At 37.8% G+C, this 17,622-nt stretch overlaps 1 protein-coding gene across 1 annotated transcript in view; it reads right to left on the bottom strand.

Annotated features, from left to right (window-relative positions):
• LOC6653066 (neurogenic locus Notch protein) overlaps positions 1-17,622 on the bottom strand; it is a 39,869-nt gene that overhangs the window by 11,196 nt on the left and 11,051 nt on the right. Inside the window, exons 2-5 of the mRNA XM_023181451.2 lie at positions 13,839-13,935; positions 4,537-4,808; positions 4,244-4,448; positions 1,108-1,238 (exon numbers count right to left, since the gene is read on the bottom strand). Coding sequence (XP_023037219.1) covers positions 1,108-1,238; positions 4,244-4,448; positions 4,537-4,808; positions 13,839-13,935 — 705 coding nt within the window. The remainder of the gene's footprint in view (positions 1-1,107; positions 1,239-4,243; positions 4,449-4,536; positions 4,809-13,838; positions 13,936-17,622) is intronic.

Raw genomic sequence — 17,622 nt, 5'->3', positions numbered from 1 at the left:
AATGGGATGGAAATGTTATAACGCCTAAAAAAATAATAAAGTTGAGCAATCTGAGCAAACCGAATTACAAAAGAGAGACACGACACGAAGTGCCCTGTGGACATCACGGAGCGACAAGAGCAATAAGAGCGAGAGGCGTCTTTAGAGTGTTGTACACTGTGATCCACAATGCAATGCAATACGACAACTCCACTGAGTTGTGCTTGGTTTAGGTTGAGGTGGTTGTGGTTGTGGTTGTGTATGGGGTTGGGGTTGGGGTGCGGTGGGGTGGAGTGCGGTTAACGAGGAATTGCACTCATTATGCAAAAACAGGCGGCTGGGAAACAAGTTGTACAATTCAACCTCCCCTAACTTCGCACTACTCTCCGTCTCCAACTACGTCTCCTTCTCCTACAATGGAGGCGTCAGTCAGTCAGTCAAACCTTTTAGTAAAACTACAAATACATAAATCCCATCCAGGCAAGGCATCTAAGAAAATGCAATTGATTTTGGAGTGGAAAGGAATGGAATGAAATGAAATGCTTAAGCACAGTTACGCCCTAAGGAGGTCATGCAACCAACAAAACGAAAAGGAAATAACCAAATCATCAATCCTATAGCCGGCAATTGGCGACGATGCAACAAAATCCATGAGTGGGAGCAGTAGCAGACGACAGAGGGGCGGCCAGCAGAGCAGAAGGCCACGATCTTGCAATGGGATGCGTTATTTTCCTTACATTTTGTGGGTAAAAGTTGAGAGTTTCTATAGGAGAATAAATGGAGTTGGCTGGACAAACGAGTTTGCCGTGCTCTCTTCGTCATCATCATCATCATCGTTGTCGTCGTCGTCTTCTTCTGCTGATGCTGCTGCTGCTGCTGTTTGCCGCGTGGGCGCTTTGACTTGGCTCGTGGCTAGTCATGACTCAGTCTCCTCCTCATGCCTCTTCACACCGATAACTGGTTTATCGAATATGAAAATTGAATAATTTGTGAGAACTTTCTTTAGGAAAATGAGGGGAAAAGGGCAGAAAAACGACAACCACATTACAATCACTCACACAAAACTATCAAGGAATTCTTCGAAAATCGGTTTTTGATTGGATGAATATCAGAATCGATTACACTTACCTCTGGGACATTTGCAATCGTAGGTCAGACCATTGGCACGGCAAGTGCCACCATTTTGACATGGTGATGGTGAGCACGGTTTATACTTGGTATCACAATCCTTGCCCGTATAACCAGCTGGACACATGCATCTGAAAATGATAAAGAAGGGGATATTAGTGAGTCTATAAACATTTTTTATTGTTTTGCATTTAATACGAAGAATACATAAATAAATCTAGGCATGTACATACATAAATATCTAACAAAAACTAGTAAAAACAAAAACATATTATAATGGGATCGGTCGTCGGTCTCACACAATTCTCTCAATTGCTACAATTGTTAGAAAAGAGTGCGAGAGCGACACACAGATAGAGAGAGCGAGAGAGAGAGAGAGACAATGAGACCAATGTACATAGGGGCAGGCAAGAGGAAACAGTGATAGAGAGAGACCAATGTTAACCGGTTCTGGTCAAAAAGCAGTTTTATATTGCTCTAAAGTCAACTTTATGTTGATCCCGGTCCTCTGTCTGTCTTCACCCTTTACATACAAAACCATCTCCCCGTCGTCTCCATCGTTTTATTGGCCACTACTTCATCCATCCAACTACTTCTTCTCTTGTCTCTCTCTCTCTCTCTCTCTCTCTCTCTCTAACTCACTTTCTGTCTCTCCTTTGCGTATTATTCATTTGGTTTTATATTTTGTTTTGTTTTTCTTTTTTATAATGTTTATAAAACTTAATTTGTTCATGTAAACTGCAATGGTTCTTGAGAAACAACGGCAACAACAATGAAAAGGAAGATGATAGTGGGGGCAGCGAGGCAGGGAGGGGAAACTGGTTTTTCCATGGATGCTTTGCCTTCGACATTGTCGTTGTCGCTTTGAGCACCTTATAAAGACAGAGGCAGCCGCCCCAAACACTAATTAAGACCATTAAGAGCATTTAATTAAATTAAAACAATTAACAAACACAAAAAAAAGAAACAAGACTGGGCAATGAACTGGAAACATACCTCTCTTCTATCTACCTACATACCTTTCTTTGTCCTCTACTCCCTTCCATACCCCTTCACCAACTTGCCACAACACCAACAAACGATCCAAACGTAAATTACATATTGAAAATTGAAATTTCAAATTGATTTTTGATTGACATGTGAAACTCAGCAAGCCAATAATAGCCAGCCGGAGGCAAAAAGGTGGAGAAACAAAAGATTCAAAACCCAAACAGACAGACAGACAGACAGACGAACAGACAGACAGACATGCAGATTGGATGGACTCCAGATCGGGTCGAGATGGAAATTTGAAAGAATGCCCCAAAAAATAAATATGTAGGTATTTATGATGAGAAAGTGAAATCAATTAAATGAAAAGATAATGCAATAAGTTAAATAAATTATTTCAAAATAAAAGCTTAAGAATGCAAAAGAAACAAACGTGTACTGAGGGAAAAACGAAATCATATATTCAAATAATCATCATTGTCTTTAATACAAAATTATCCGAAAAACAACAAATTATGCCATCTATTTAAAACGATTTGAATGAGATTCTTAAATTTCAAAAAACAAAAAAAAAAGAAAAAGCCACACAGAATACGCTTGTTTATGTTTCCATTCATAAATTAACAAATCCGACAGCTAAACAATTTAAAAATTCTATTCAACAAAAAAAAATCACATAAACTAAAGCATGACTAAGCTACCTTTTTGGCAATGCGGCGACTTGGCTCTCTATGTGTATAGTTAAATTAGCAATTTTATGTGGCATAAATGTAAAATAAATATCACAAATTGTATATGAAATTTATGCAGATTTAATACAGTGGCAAAATATCATTCGAATGGCATTTAATGAGTAAAACGAAATAAAATAAATATATGTACATACATATGTATGTAAGGCGTGGTCAATCGATAATAATGGGTGATCCTTTTCTCTTTCTCTCCTTACACATTTACTTGGCTCACTTGAGATTGTTTAATTAGTTTGATTTCAAGTTCTTGAGCGATATGTTAATTGCCTATATCTACATATGTATTTGGATGGTAAACGAACAAACAAAACACATGTTCACATCGCACTTATTAGCTCAAATTATGGGCTTATATACCCTGTAGGCAACTGCCTACTCCACCAAAACGGGTATATCTGATTTATATTTCTCCGTTTTTTTGAATGATAATTACCCATCAAATTTAGTCAACTGGGTATTTCCCAGGTCTTTACACATTTATGGATTTCTGCTATATAGAAAGAGTTGTCTTTTCTAGTTTCGCCCCAAACCCATCTAAAACTTAGTTCAACCTCGATAATTTGTGTGTTTCAAATTAAAAATGCAAATGATGTGGCAAACGAAACGAAATAATTTAATTTACGTTTATGTGTGTTTATAAAAAAACAACAAAAAACGAACCAGTTCGAAAAAAAGTAAAACAAAAAAGTGCGCCGGATATTTGAGATCTGTTGTCTGATTTATTTCAATGCCTCATTTTAATTTTTCTTTTTATTGTATATTTTAACTAGACTGGAAATGCCGAAAGACAAAAAGACAACAAAAAGGAAACAAAAACCTAAACCAATCAAATCAGTAAACTATGCAAATTGATCTACAAACGATCGATGCCAAAATTTGAATGCGATTTTATAAATTATTAGTTTTAAATTGCCATTAATTAAAACAACAAAGCCGTTTTCGAAGCAACAAATAAAACCAGGCATAAACCAAGAGGGCCATAGATTAACTAAGTATTAAAACTCGCGCCGATGTGTGAATACTCTTCTTCTAATATCGAAACTAAATTGGTAATCAGCTTGACTCTTGACAAATATAAAGAGTATAACAATTTTTGCGACAATCTGTTGTTTTTTTCAAGAAATTAGTTTTAGATAAATATGCAAATTGATTTCAGGTGATGATTTAATGTTATCGATAGATTTCAAGACAGATTCGCGGTGGCGTTAGAGAGATCAAGGCATTATAGACGTGTCTGATCTTTTGTTGAACAAACGAAACAATTTGCACTTGTCAAGTTTGGTTTCGGGTGAGTTATGTGAACGGGGGAGAGAGAGAGGCTGGAGGATTCTACTTAAATGGAATAAAGTTATCGATAGACCATTGTGACCATTGATCGTTCAGTTTGTACTCACTTGTAAGAGCCATGGGTATTGAGGCAAGTGCCACCATACTGGCAGGGATTCGATTGGCATTCCTCGACATCTTCCGAGCAAGTGTGACCCGTGAATCCAGGTGGGCATTTGCAACTGAAGCTGCTGCTGCCGGCCAGTGCTGAGCAGGTGCCGCCATTGCGACACGGCGAACTGGCGCACAGATTTTGCGTTTCACAGTGCTCACCTGTAAAAGGATGAGGAGCAGAAGCAAGGATGGATGCGATTAGTAGGGGTTTTTATGTTGGTTAATCAATCCAATCATGGAAACTTACCCGTGTAGCCATTGGCACAGGCACAAGTGTATTCCTGCAATGTTTTCAGTTGACATGTGCCACCGTTAAAGCAGCGCGTATGATCACATGCATTCGCCACGGCTATCTCGCATAACGATTCACCAAAACCCAATGGACATTGGCACGAGATGCCGGGTCGGCCGTTGCGAAATGCCACCTGACAGGTGCCGCCATTTTGGCAACGTCCATGGCCCATGGTCAAGCAAGGATTTCGATGTTCGCAGTAGTCACCAACGTAACGTGCATCGCAACTGTAAGACAAACGAAGAGAGGCGATAAATAAACAGATAATGGATAATGGAGCAGCCACACTAGAAGATAGAGGAGATGATAGAGATGGATGGACGACTACGGAGTGTGTGTGTGTGAGAGAGAGAGAGAGAGACAGAGATTTAAGATTAACGAATCCCGATAGTCGCCAATTCACACTTTACATTTGTGTGTACGAGTACGAGTCTATCTAGTTTATAGGAGATCAACATTTACCGATAAGTCAGTTTGGCCAGCTAAATTTATAAAGTGTTAAAACTACTGACAAAGTAGCTAACTGACCAACCAGCCAAACAACTAACTAACTACTAGCCAACCAAATGTCAAACCGACAGTGACTTTCCATTCCATTGGGCGGAGCATCTCTCTCATACAGTATACAATACAGGACTCTGTTCGGGTAAATATTCTCAAATATAGAAAACGACTGGGCGAGTCTCAGAAAGTCTTCTTCCTAGGGTGATCAATCATTCGGTGCTTGACTAATTTTAGTATACCCTCTACAAAAGGATATAAAAATGTACCAATGGGGTAATATAAAAACAATGAGTATTCCATTAGAAATTGATGAGCTGCTACTTTACTATTTGCCATGTTAATATGTTCGAATGTTGTCTCTGTGAAGGCTGCTACTGCTCTCCCACAATTTATAAATCAGGGTCAGAGACAAATCAATGAAAATTTCTTTATACTTTTTGAGGCCATTAAAAAGCAATATTCGTTCATTTTTGCACAGGATGACGACGACGCGACGATGATGATGATGATGATGACTTAGAGACTTTGATTTCGATCCACTGGATCGATCCATCGATGAATCTTTCGATCGATTGACTACGACAACAATTTGCGCATTGTTGTTACTGTTGTTGTTTCCCTTGAGAAAACAATTTTTATGTACGGTAATTTGTGCGCGCGATCTTGATTGCATATTAAATTTTTCAACTCCCAAGAAGATCGTCGACCGATCAGACCAAAGAAGAAAGTCTCTCGCTCACTTACAGGCCTCTCGCCCTCCACCTTCCCCTCCCCATCCGCTATGCCAACAAATCGATTGTTCACTGCAGCTTCCACACAATAAGAAAAGAAGATCAGCAATGAGAAAATTACACGCATAGCTTCTCTTGGTAACAACATCAACACCATCAACCACATCGACGACGAGCAGCAACAGGCAATGAATAATCATTAAGGTGGCTGACCAAACCGAGCTCTCTAAAGATGCTGGACGGCTTTTTCTTCTTTGCCTTCTTTTAGCGCTCCCAACCAACTTGAGTTCCAACTTTAATTCCATCTCCTTTTCTTTTTTATTTTTATATCAAACCGTTTCCCGTTACAAGTGTGTGAAAATGCTTTAGATTTAGCATTAATTTGTAGACGACAACGCGAAAGTCAAGCTACAGAAGAGCCGAATAGCCGACCGAGACTCATCCAATCACATCCCATACCATACTATTCGATCGGATCCGATCCCATCCCATCCGATCCCACCTTCTGTCCAGTTTCAGTCCCTCCTCCTTCTAATATAACCTCAAAATGCGTGCGCGGTGGCAACTTTGACTGCAAGTTTTGTGCATTTTACATTTTTAAGTTGTGGCGAGGAGATTGTAATCGAATTAAGAAAAAACAACAGCAGCGCCAACACCACCGACTTTTGGCGATATTTTTCTTTTTAAATAACAAGAGAGGTTTTTTCAGCCGTTTTTAAGTCATTCAAATGAGGTGCAAAAACAAAAAAAAAACACACACACACACACACAAAAATGAAGAAAACGTTTTTGTTGTGTGGTTTAATGTAATATAAATTATACCATACAGAGGGAGACAAAGGTAAAGGAGGTAAGACGGACAAGAGGACGGACGCGTCTTGTGTGTGTGTCTTTGAGAGTTGAGAGTTTGAATTGGTTATTTGATTGGCTTGGCTTGGCTTGGCCTGGCCTGGCCTGGTCTGGCCATTTGGGTGAGTTGAGCCGAGGAGTTGGTTAACTTGTTTCGTGTGGAAAAACGTGACTCGCATTGGCAAGCAAATAAAAACCAAGTCAGCAATGGACCAGGGTGTGTTTTATTGGAGAGACTGTATCTGTGTCTGTGGCTGTGTGTGTGTGTGTGTGTGCACTCCACACCATTATCATAGAGGTGGGCCAACATGAATCATAGATATTGAACATTGTAGTTAACCCAACAAAACATAAATACTTTACTCACTGAGCAAAAATTTGCTTGGCAGCAAACAAACGAAGTTCTACTTAAAAAGTGGACAAATCTTATATTCATTTCGCATTTTTAATTCGATTACATACTTAAGAAATCATTTATTGTTATCGATTGACGTAAACTCTATCAATCTATATCATATGTAGAGAAATCTTATATGGATTTCCCATTTTTGCACTCGACAAATCGATACTTTTTCGATTCCAATTGAAACATGAAACTGTAATCTGTATAATATCGGCTACGATTTTATAATCATCAGTATTATCGATAGTTTATTTTGAGATCTCCCCTATTAGCAAAATTCCACCTCACTTGATATATGTATGTATGTATGTATTAATTAAATCAGCTTTAACCTTATCAGTTTATTATATACATATGTATGTACATCCACTAAATGTATTATAAAATACAATGTATTTTTGACTTTGTGAATTGAATGCATTTGAGCCACATCAAATGATAACGTTGAGGGGTCTGCGGGTTATGTTTTTTTGTTTTCTAAATAACTGACCTCAATTAAGCTGATCTTTGGCAAGAAAAATACATGCGCTAATCAGTTGACATAATCAAAATCTGAATTTATAGTAGAAAAAATCCCCAAAATACATTCATACATATAAACAGTAAAAATTACAGCTCACTGATCAAATGTTATCGATAAAAAATAAACGACAATGTTTGTTTGCTGTTGTTGCTGTTGTTATTGTTGATGTTGATGATGGTGCAAATAAATTAAATAATTATGCTTTAATTGGGCCGCCTTTTTGTCAAGTCCCCAAGTCGAAGTCGACGAAGACAAAAATCGCCTTGGAATGGTTGGGACGACGACGACAACAACAACAACAGCAACAACTTTAATTGCTGCTGGTTGCTTCTGTTTGCTTACTCTCTGTAGATGATGTTTCTGCTGCGATAAGCGGATTTTTGGTTTCCTTTGGTTTGCTTTTTGTTTTTGTTTTGTCGTGGACGTCGATTTTTATATACACAGCATATGTGTCTGTGTGTGTGTGTGTGTGTGTGTGTGTGTGTGTGTGTTTGTGTGTGTGTGTGTGTGTGTGTGTGTCGTGTGAATTGCACAGCAGCTACGAAACGAAATTAGATACCCAGAAATCGGAGTCGGAGGCGACTCTAGGCGGCTGGCTATCTGCAGCTGCCGTCTAGGAAGCCATAAGCACAGCAGCACAACAAAGACAACGATTGAATGAATGATCGAGCATCGAACATCGAACTTCGAAGCGACATTAAATCATTTTTTTTTATATATATTTATGGATTATGTATGTATATCCCTTTTGATTTTGTTCATAGTTGCGGTCACTAACTAACCCATTCATTCATTGATACGTTCCGTGAGAAATCTCACCTAAGCATAACCAAAGCTTGGCCAAATTGTGATTATGTTTCAAGTCTTGCCAACCGCAAAAAGATATTGAAATAGTTTTCTCATCAATTCAAATGGAATGGTAAGTGATTTGATTACTTTGATTAGCTCAAACAACACAAAAACGAATACTTAAATTGGATTGAGATCTAACAAAATATTTGATGAAATAGAGTTTTGCAGTAAGTTGCTCCTCAGAGAAGAGAACGAAATGGTAATTCTACATTAAAGGTGCTCTGCACTGGAATACTTCTCACATTTCTAAACATGAGGTAGTTGAATTTGTGAGTTATTATTGTTGTTGTAGTTGTTGTAGTTGTCGGTCGGTTTTTGTGCATGTTTTTCACGTGAAAACTCCTAAACACAAAGACCGAAAAGGGAGACAAAAGATAGAGCAATTGGGAGGGGTGGGCAAACGAGAGGAGAAACGAAGAGTTGGCTAGTTTTATATTCTGTTTTGATGACGATATTGGACAGGTGCAACACATACTCTCTCTCCCTCCCCTTCTCTGTCCCAAGCAAGAATTTTAAGTCTCTCTTTCTTTCTCGCTCTTTTGTTTTCATATTTGTTCCTAGTATAGGAAAGGTAAAGGAGAAGAGCAAAGCGAAACGACGAGGGGACAAACGGGGACGGGACGGGGCAACACGTGATGCATGCCTAAGCAAATACCAGAGACACTATGCACACCTAACCCTCACCCCGCCGCTGCCGCTGCCGCCGTCGCCCCATTTCATTTCAGTTCAAATATTACACCAAAACTGTATTTGTATGTACATACATATGTATATAAAAATTTCTTTCCGCTTTTTGTTTTCTATATGCGCCCAAACCATTCATCCATTCCATTCCATTCCATCCATCCATCCCGTCCCATCCATCCATCCATCCATCCATCCATTTATCCATCTATTCGTCTAGTTTCTCGACACACAAAAATTTTCAGCTGCGTTTTATTTAATTTACTCTTGTTGTTGTTATTTTTGTTGTTTTTGGTGGTGCTGCTACTTTTGGTAATGTTTGTTGGTGAAGGGGGAGGGGAGCAAAGGCAGGTAGAAAAGAGATCTGGTTTTACAGAGTTTATGTTGTTTTCATTCTTCTTCTTCTCGTATAGATTTCAGGTGTGATGAAAACTCGTCAACATGTGAGAATTCCTCTTCGACTCCCTCAAATTTGATGGAGTTTGATGTGATTTGAGTGAAATCGTTGAATTAACTTCAAAACTAAACCTACAACATATATAAAAAGCTTTTGCTGAGACAAAAACAACTTCAGTTCATATTAATTTGTTAATCATTAACTAATTTTTGTCACTAATTAGTATTTGCGGCTTCACTAACATGCCGACAACTGCGAAAATGTTGCCATTCCATGGGAAACTATGAAATAATAATAATGATGATGATGAAAATAGACACACACACACACACAGACATTCATATGTATGTATGTATGTATGTGTGTGTTTAGGTTATGTAATAATATATTGCACATACATTTTACTTCTCATTAAAATAATTAAATAAATATTTTCCATTGGTTTTGCTCCCACACACCACCCATTTGCACACCCCTTGCCCCTTCTCATTCGGCTGCTACTTCCAGTCTTTTTCTTTGCCTTCGTTTCACCAGAGTCCCAATAACGTTTCGTGAGAATGGGCAACTTAATTGAGTTTCAATAAAACGTTTTAATTTGGTCCGCCAAAAAAAAAACGAAAAAACGAAAGAAAAAAATAATAAACTGGCTGAAGGAATTTTGTACGCCAACGCCTTTTAGACGGGGCTAAAAGCAGCAGCAACAACAACACGCAGCCACAAAAAAAAGGGAAAAGGGCGCGCAAAATAAAGAGCAAGGAGAATTGCGTCTGAGGTGCCATTCTCTCTCTCTCTCTCCCTCTCTCTCTCTCTCTCTCTCTCTCTGAACTCGGCTGGACTCTGGAAATGCAGCAGCAACAGCAAAAAACGAACGAAAAAAAAGGAATGCACAATAAATATTCGCTACGCGTCTCCCTTTTGTTCCTGGCTTCTTTTTTGTTTTGTAACACAGAAAAGCAATCAAAGCAGGTTGCACAAACAAGTTTTTTTTAGGGCCCTGAATTTGTGGATGAGATGATGATGATAAAAATCGCTAAAAAGGATGCGCGGCAGAGACCAAAACAAAATGGCTGACCCGATAGTTGCCAAACAAAACAACAAAAAATATGTCAGCAACATCATTCAGCGATTTAACTGTTAAGGGAGAGAAATAGAGAGAGAGAGAGATAAAGAGAGACAGGGAAATGTACGCTTTTCTTTGTCATTTCCTTTCCACACACACACACACAAACACACGCAAACAGTAAGCAATCGTGTGGTATGCCTAATGATAAGTTAATTAAAGTAAATTGCACTTGGAAATTCTTTTTCCATTTCTCTTATGGCTTCTTCTCGTTTTCTTCTACATTAGTTTTTCATCTTCACGAAGAAGCGTGTGAGCCAAAACAGTGGTAAGAAGTAACCAACAAAAAAAAAACAGCAACAAAAAGTATAATGAAAAGAAAGAAAGAAGAAAAAACGGAAAATTTCTCATCAACCATCCCATCAAGAAAACAAATGACTTAGGCAACGAACTTACTTTTTTGCTATTCATTTAATTTGTTTTTAACAACAAATTGTTTTTCAAATTAATCAAACTCTTTTACCACATATCTGTAGGCATTCCCCTTCTCTAAAATGAAATCTAAGCCCAGTCTTTGTTTTGGTATAAAGTGACTTTTTTATTTGTTATTCTTCTTTTTTTTATACCATGCACTAAAATTAAAGTCGCCAAAATGTATGTAAAGCATATACATATATTCTTGATCCTCATCAGCAGTCGAGTCGGCCCGTACATAGAGTTAAGAGTTTCAAAATTTTCAATATTGATTCTATATTTGCTTTTCGATTAACTTGGTGCATTTTTGTTTAATTTTCTCTTAACTCAACATACACTCAAATTTCCAACTAGAAATTTGTGGGCAAAAATATTTATAATCTGATCTGAGAGGGAACGGACTGACTCATCATTATCATTATATGTATATACATCTGTACATATGTATGTATGTATGTATGTATGTACATAGTTGTAGTGCAAAAAAAAAACAAAGAGAAAGAAAAGAAGATCAAAGAGAATACCGACATGGCGGGGATTTATTATTATTATGATTTTTGTTTTCTTTCTTTTTTTGGTCTGTCTCCCTCCTTGCTTGTTTTTGAGCGGGGCTCATTAACATGTCATAAACCGCAAGCAGCAAGAGCTAAAAAGTTGTTTAACTTTTACCAAAATTTTTCAATCATATTCATTGTTCTTTTATGTACTTATGTATGTACATATATATGTGTGTGTGTATAGGCAGTTGTAGAAAGATTTTTTATATCTGCATACAACTACATACATATGTACATGACATTAGACATGGCATCGCAAAAATTCACTCCCCCCAAACAACAACAACAAAAAAAGGAGAAGCAAATCAGATCAGACATTAAAACGTAGTTGTCGTGGCCAAAAACTCTTCTCTTTGGCTGATCAACTATAGCAATCAAGTCAATTAAACAAACAAGAGGAGCAGCAGCAGCCGCATGAGGAGCAGGAAGAAGAGAGAAGGAGTAGGAGAGACTCAAAATACCAAATAAAACAGCCAAGAGGAGAAAACAACAAATCCAAACCAAATTTTGGCTAATGGAAAAATAAAAATTGAGCTGCTCTCTGAACCAAATTCCAAAATCAAGACAATGTGGTAAATGGATCAAACGATCGAGGATTGAAATGAACCGAAAATAGTGGGAGAGCGACAGAGAGAGAGAGAGAGAGAGAGAGAGAGATAGAGGGAGAGAGAAACTCAACTCTAATAGCTCAAAGCTTCAAAGTTCAAGCGATCTTATCTCCCTTCTCATGCCACACAAAACTGAGATCAAGACATGGTGAAGCAGCTCAAACGATGTGAAGGAAGAAGAGGAGGAGGAGGAGATCAGAAAACCAAAGAGAAGAGAAACAAGATCAGGAAAAGAAGAGAAAGACAATCTCCTCCTGCTTGCTGCTGCTGCTCCACCTCCTTCTCATGATACACATGACTTGGCTTGATCGTGCCTTTGATGATCAACAAAAACAAAACCAAGAAACACAATAAAAACTACATACAAACCCATCCATATACATACATATATACATATATGTATATATATATGTTTATGTATATACCTATATAAAATTGAAGTTGAGTCGTAGCAGACCAACTCCATCCAAGGCAACGTTTTTGAGACGAGAGAAAAATGTCGTAAAAATCCCCAACCCAAACAGAGAAAAGCTGTTCGCATATTTAGCCTAAAAAGCTAAGCGCTTTTACGTAATTGTCTCAACGATTAAGCCAAAATCCGCTCCCTCCCTGAACAGAGGAGGGAAAACTGAGAGGCAACATTAACGACAAAATGGCAAATATAGATACATGACTTTAAATATCAAATCAATATCACTCAATCAATCAATAAGGTCAAAAATGTTGATATGAGATCTTTCTGATCCGTTGAACTACATATACATACATATGCATACATGTGTGTGTGTTTGCGTGTAGCTGATCTATTAAAGTTTCTCTGTGTGTACGTGCTAAAGATGCGTCTCTCTAGATCGGTTACATACACACATACACCTGTACCTGTGTGTGTGTGTGTGCATCATCAGCAGCGGCAACAATGTTGCAGTCTCTGTTTCATTTAAATTATGCCACGTCGAACACATTGAAAATTTTGACAGTCAGTCAAAATAGTATACACACGCATATGTATGTACATATCTTCTTCTTCTACTTCGCCGATAATAACTCAGGCAAAAGTTATGCGTTGTGTACGTGCCCGTTGGTTTTTGGCCGCATTTGATTTATTAAAAGAAACAAAAAACACCATAGACAAACACACAAAACCCCAACAACAACAATAAAAATAAAATGGTCAAAAACAAAAAAAAGTTAATAAAAATCAAGCACAACGAGCCGAGTGAAAATCATGCGAACAAGCGCAAGGCACGAACCCGTCGTCAAGACATTTTTTGTATGATGAACTTCTCTGAAAAAAGATTTGAAAACGATTTGACATATAGGAGGAGGAGGTGGAGGAGGAATGGAATGGAGTGGAATGTCGCCATCGTCTTTATTGTCCATGTCCAAGTCCAGTTCAGAAGGCATTGTGATCATCATTCTACTCTTTTGTCTCATTCCATGTCTAGACTCTAGACCAAAAAAAAAAAAAAACCACAACAACAAAATTTCGTGGTCTGAACAAAGGAAACCCGATTCATCTCATTTTGTCTTTCTTGTCTCTTGCTCTCTGTTTGCGTCCTTGGAGACCTCTTTTAATCTTTTCTCTTTATACATATACATTTTGTGTTTCACTTACTTGCAATAGGATTTGCCATTTGTGTGCGTTATGCAAGTGCCACCATTTTTGCAGCCCAAGGTTGTGCAGGATACGGTGGCCAGCACGACGGAGGTTTCTGTAATGAGAAGAGAAGAATAATCGTTGAATTGGTTTAGCAATAACATTCAGATAAAGTAGTAAAGTCACAAAGTTATAAGTTCAAAGTAAAACTGTCTCAATTTTGTTCATCTAAGGGAGATGAAGTCTCTGACAAAACAAATGAGAAAAATAACAGCGGTGGAGCGGTCCAGGGGGAGAAGTGTGTATGTTAAGCGAGTTTTCACTGTGTCTCTATTAATTATTAACCTTTTTTATCCATTGTAAAATGTATCTTAAATAAAATTGATCTTCTCTTTTTCAATGGTCAATCAACTTTCCCCACCCCTCTCCTTTGCGATCACTCTCCCCACCACGTTGCTGCTAACAACAACAATAACTAACTACAACTTGTCGCCCATTTATGTCTACTTAACATGCCACATCATTGCACACAGATACACACACACACACACACAGAAGGAAGATGTTTGTGCAATTCTTGTCTCTACTACTACAACTACAACTATCTCCCTTTGCTTCTTCTTCTCTTGTAATGTCTTGTCTTTCTTATTGCTTTGCGCATTCTTTTCTTTCTTTCTTTCGTTCTTTCTTCCCCGTTGCCTTTTAAGGGCGCCTTGGCGGCATGTCAAAGTCTCTCGTCAAAGAGTTCACTGCACTTCGCTTGAGAATCTAATGACCAACGCTGCAAAAAATATAAATTTAAAAAAAAAAACCCCAACAACAACAATAAAAAGAAAATGAAATTATGTTTGTGCAACGAAATCAAACTTTAACATTTTTTTTCTTTCATTATTTAAATTTTTTTGCTTATTCCATTGAAAAAAAAAAAACGAAGTGGCACACAAATTAAACAAACGAGCCGCAAGCCTAAAATACATACATACATATATATATATAACACATACATACATATATGTACATACATATACATATATAATTTAATGTTTGCTAATTGGGCGTGTGGCGATTTCCTGCCAGGCGAACGAAAGTACGACGATCGACGACAATAAGTCTTGATTGGCCCTGGCCCTGTCCCCTGCCGCTCCCCTGGCCGCAGTTCCAGTCCTAGTCCCAGTCCCAGTGCCAGCCCCCACCTATTCAAATCGCTGACGGTAGACGGAACAACAAACGCTTTGTCTTCTTCAAGTGAAATGTGAAGAAGGAGGGAGATATCATCAGGGAGGGTAGTCTAGGGGTGGGGGTGGGGGTCATTTGGGGTGAGGTACGGTTGGTGGGAGGAGGAGAGGAGGACAATGAAAAGCCTCTGTGCCGCTTTTGCATACATAAAATGCAAGCACAAATCAGACAAAATTGCCTTGTGCACTGTCAATTTAAGAATGTGCACATATCAAGTCGACTACAAGATACCCTTTCAATACAGATGCATGTTAAGAACGACATATATACATATGTATGTACATATGTATGTCCTACTGGCTGCCATATAGCCTTTTGAAGGACAAAGCACACTGAGATCTCAGACTTAAATGATTTTTGCTTTTGAATTGAGTTTGATATTTAGTTGACAAATTTTTGGCAACATTTTCTACAGTGTAAATCAGTTTGGTTGTTGTCGTTATTGTTCATCTCCCTCACACTCGTTAGCATAAATTGAACATTTTGATGATCGATGGTTGGAATAAAAGACATGGCATAAATCTCTTTTTATTGTACAACGAAGCTTGATTAACTTGCACACAGACACACACACACACACACACACACACACACACAAGTAGAGAAACTTTAGAGGTTGAGTCATATCTCTCATGTACGGGGGGGAGAGGGGGACAAGTAAGTAGTATGCATAATATTGCAAAATTTAATTTGATGTATGCAAAAGTTGGGCAACATTTCAAATGTTGCTATACATTTGATTGTCTTCGGCTTTTTCGCAACAATGTCGCCCCGCCGTAGTTCTCTGTGTGTGTGTGTGGTGCCACCAGAGCAAACATTATTGAGTTTGTATTTGTATGTGTGCAAACTAATTGACCTCAATTAGTGAGCAAAAAATGTTATGAAAAAATAAAACAAAAATAAACAATTCAAAAAAAAAGCAAAAAATTACAAAACAAAACGCATTCCAGATCTGCTCTCGCCTCCCCCTCCCCGCATCCCTCTACACACTTCTACCCTCCATTGTTACCACTACATATGTACATACATCATTTTGTGGGTGTGTTTAACTAAACTAAACATAATAAAAAACAATCCTAAAGAGCAACATCCTGTGTCATCATTTGTTCTTCTTCCCACCCTCCATCCTCTAGCCACCTATCTCAACCCTCTTCTATTTCTTAGCCACTTCTAAATAGGCTAATTTAATTTCAAAAAGTTTGCTAATATTAACCAAAAATATAACCTCTTTCCCCTAGTTCCCCCAGTCTCTCTTATTAATTAATCTTTGATTGGTATACAAACCAATTAAATAAACTTGAGCAATTAACCATTCATTTGTCTAAACTCATCATCAGCAGCAGCAACAACAACAACATCTACTTTACACCTACAATTCAGTCGATTGTAGAGAAGGGAGGGGGAGGAGGATCGGTGTTGATATTCATGTTTAAGCGTCTGTTAAAACGTTGCCTAGGCAAGCGCATCATGCAACAGCAACAACAACATTGCTGCTAATAATGATAATTTTCAGTTTTCAGGTGTAACAATTTTACAGTGCTTTTCATTTGCGCGGGGTAAATCACACACACACACACAGACACACATCAAACAACGATAAAAGCAAAACACTCTTTTCACGCTCTATCGATGAAGCGTTCAGTTAAAAAACCAAGCCAAAACACATGTACTTAAATCTCGGTTACCTGAACTGGCACCCCGCCCCGCCCAGCCAATGGGGTTAATTAATTAAACCATTTTTTTTTTGCGACTGAAACAAAAATTAACAAATAAACACTACAAATTTCTAGAATATATAAAGAAAACACCAAAATTGTTAAGCAGCGACTTAAATAAAAGAACAACATAGTTTCGATTAAAGGATATCCATTCGAAAAGTTCTTAAGAAAATAAGGAATATCTTCAAGGTAACTCAATGAACAAATGTTTGTGTAATTTGTCATCATTTCAGCTTTTGCCGCTTTTTCTACAGACGCATTTCAAAAACTGGCCAAATACGATCAACTCAAGTATGAATTCTTTGAAGAAACGGGAAGAGTAAGAGAATCTTCGTACCATAGTTTTGGGGCCAATTAAAATTCGAGTTTTGAATGTTTTTTTATGGCCTTTTGCCCTGACGTGGTTTTGGCACACTAATTAACGCTAAAATAATTTTTTCTTGAACTACAAAACGAACTACATAAGTAGAATTTCCCATCAAATGTTTAATGTTTTCATTGAAATCCCATTAAAAATTAGCTTACAAAACAATATACATACATATGTATTTTGAAGTGAAACAAATTAAATGTCTTTCATCTCTTGCGAAAAGATGAAGTACTCATTTTCAAAACACATTTTAAAATATTTAGAATGTTTTGCTTAAAAATACCCCTTTTTGTGTATGATAGATATTTAGACAATATTTTGCGAAATATTCCCATTGTAAGTAACATTAACATTGCAGGCATGCATGGACTTGTTACATTTTGAAAGAAAGATTAGGCCAGCTGTCGGCTGTCGCCTGAGAAAACGCATTAAAATCGTCAGAGACTTTTTTGTTTGTGCTGATAAACCACAGAAGAAA

The sequence above is a fragment of the Drosophila willistoni genome, assembly GCF_018902025.1.
Source record: "Drosophila willistoni isolate 14030-0811.24 chromosome XL unlocalized genomic scaffold, UCI_dwil_1.1 Seg142, whole genome shotgun sequence".
NCBI lineage: Eukaryota > Metazoa > Arthropoda > Insecta > Diptera > Drosophilidae > Drosophila > Drosophila willistoni.
This window is presented reverse-complemented; position numbering and strand designations above follow the sequence as displayed.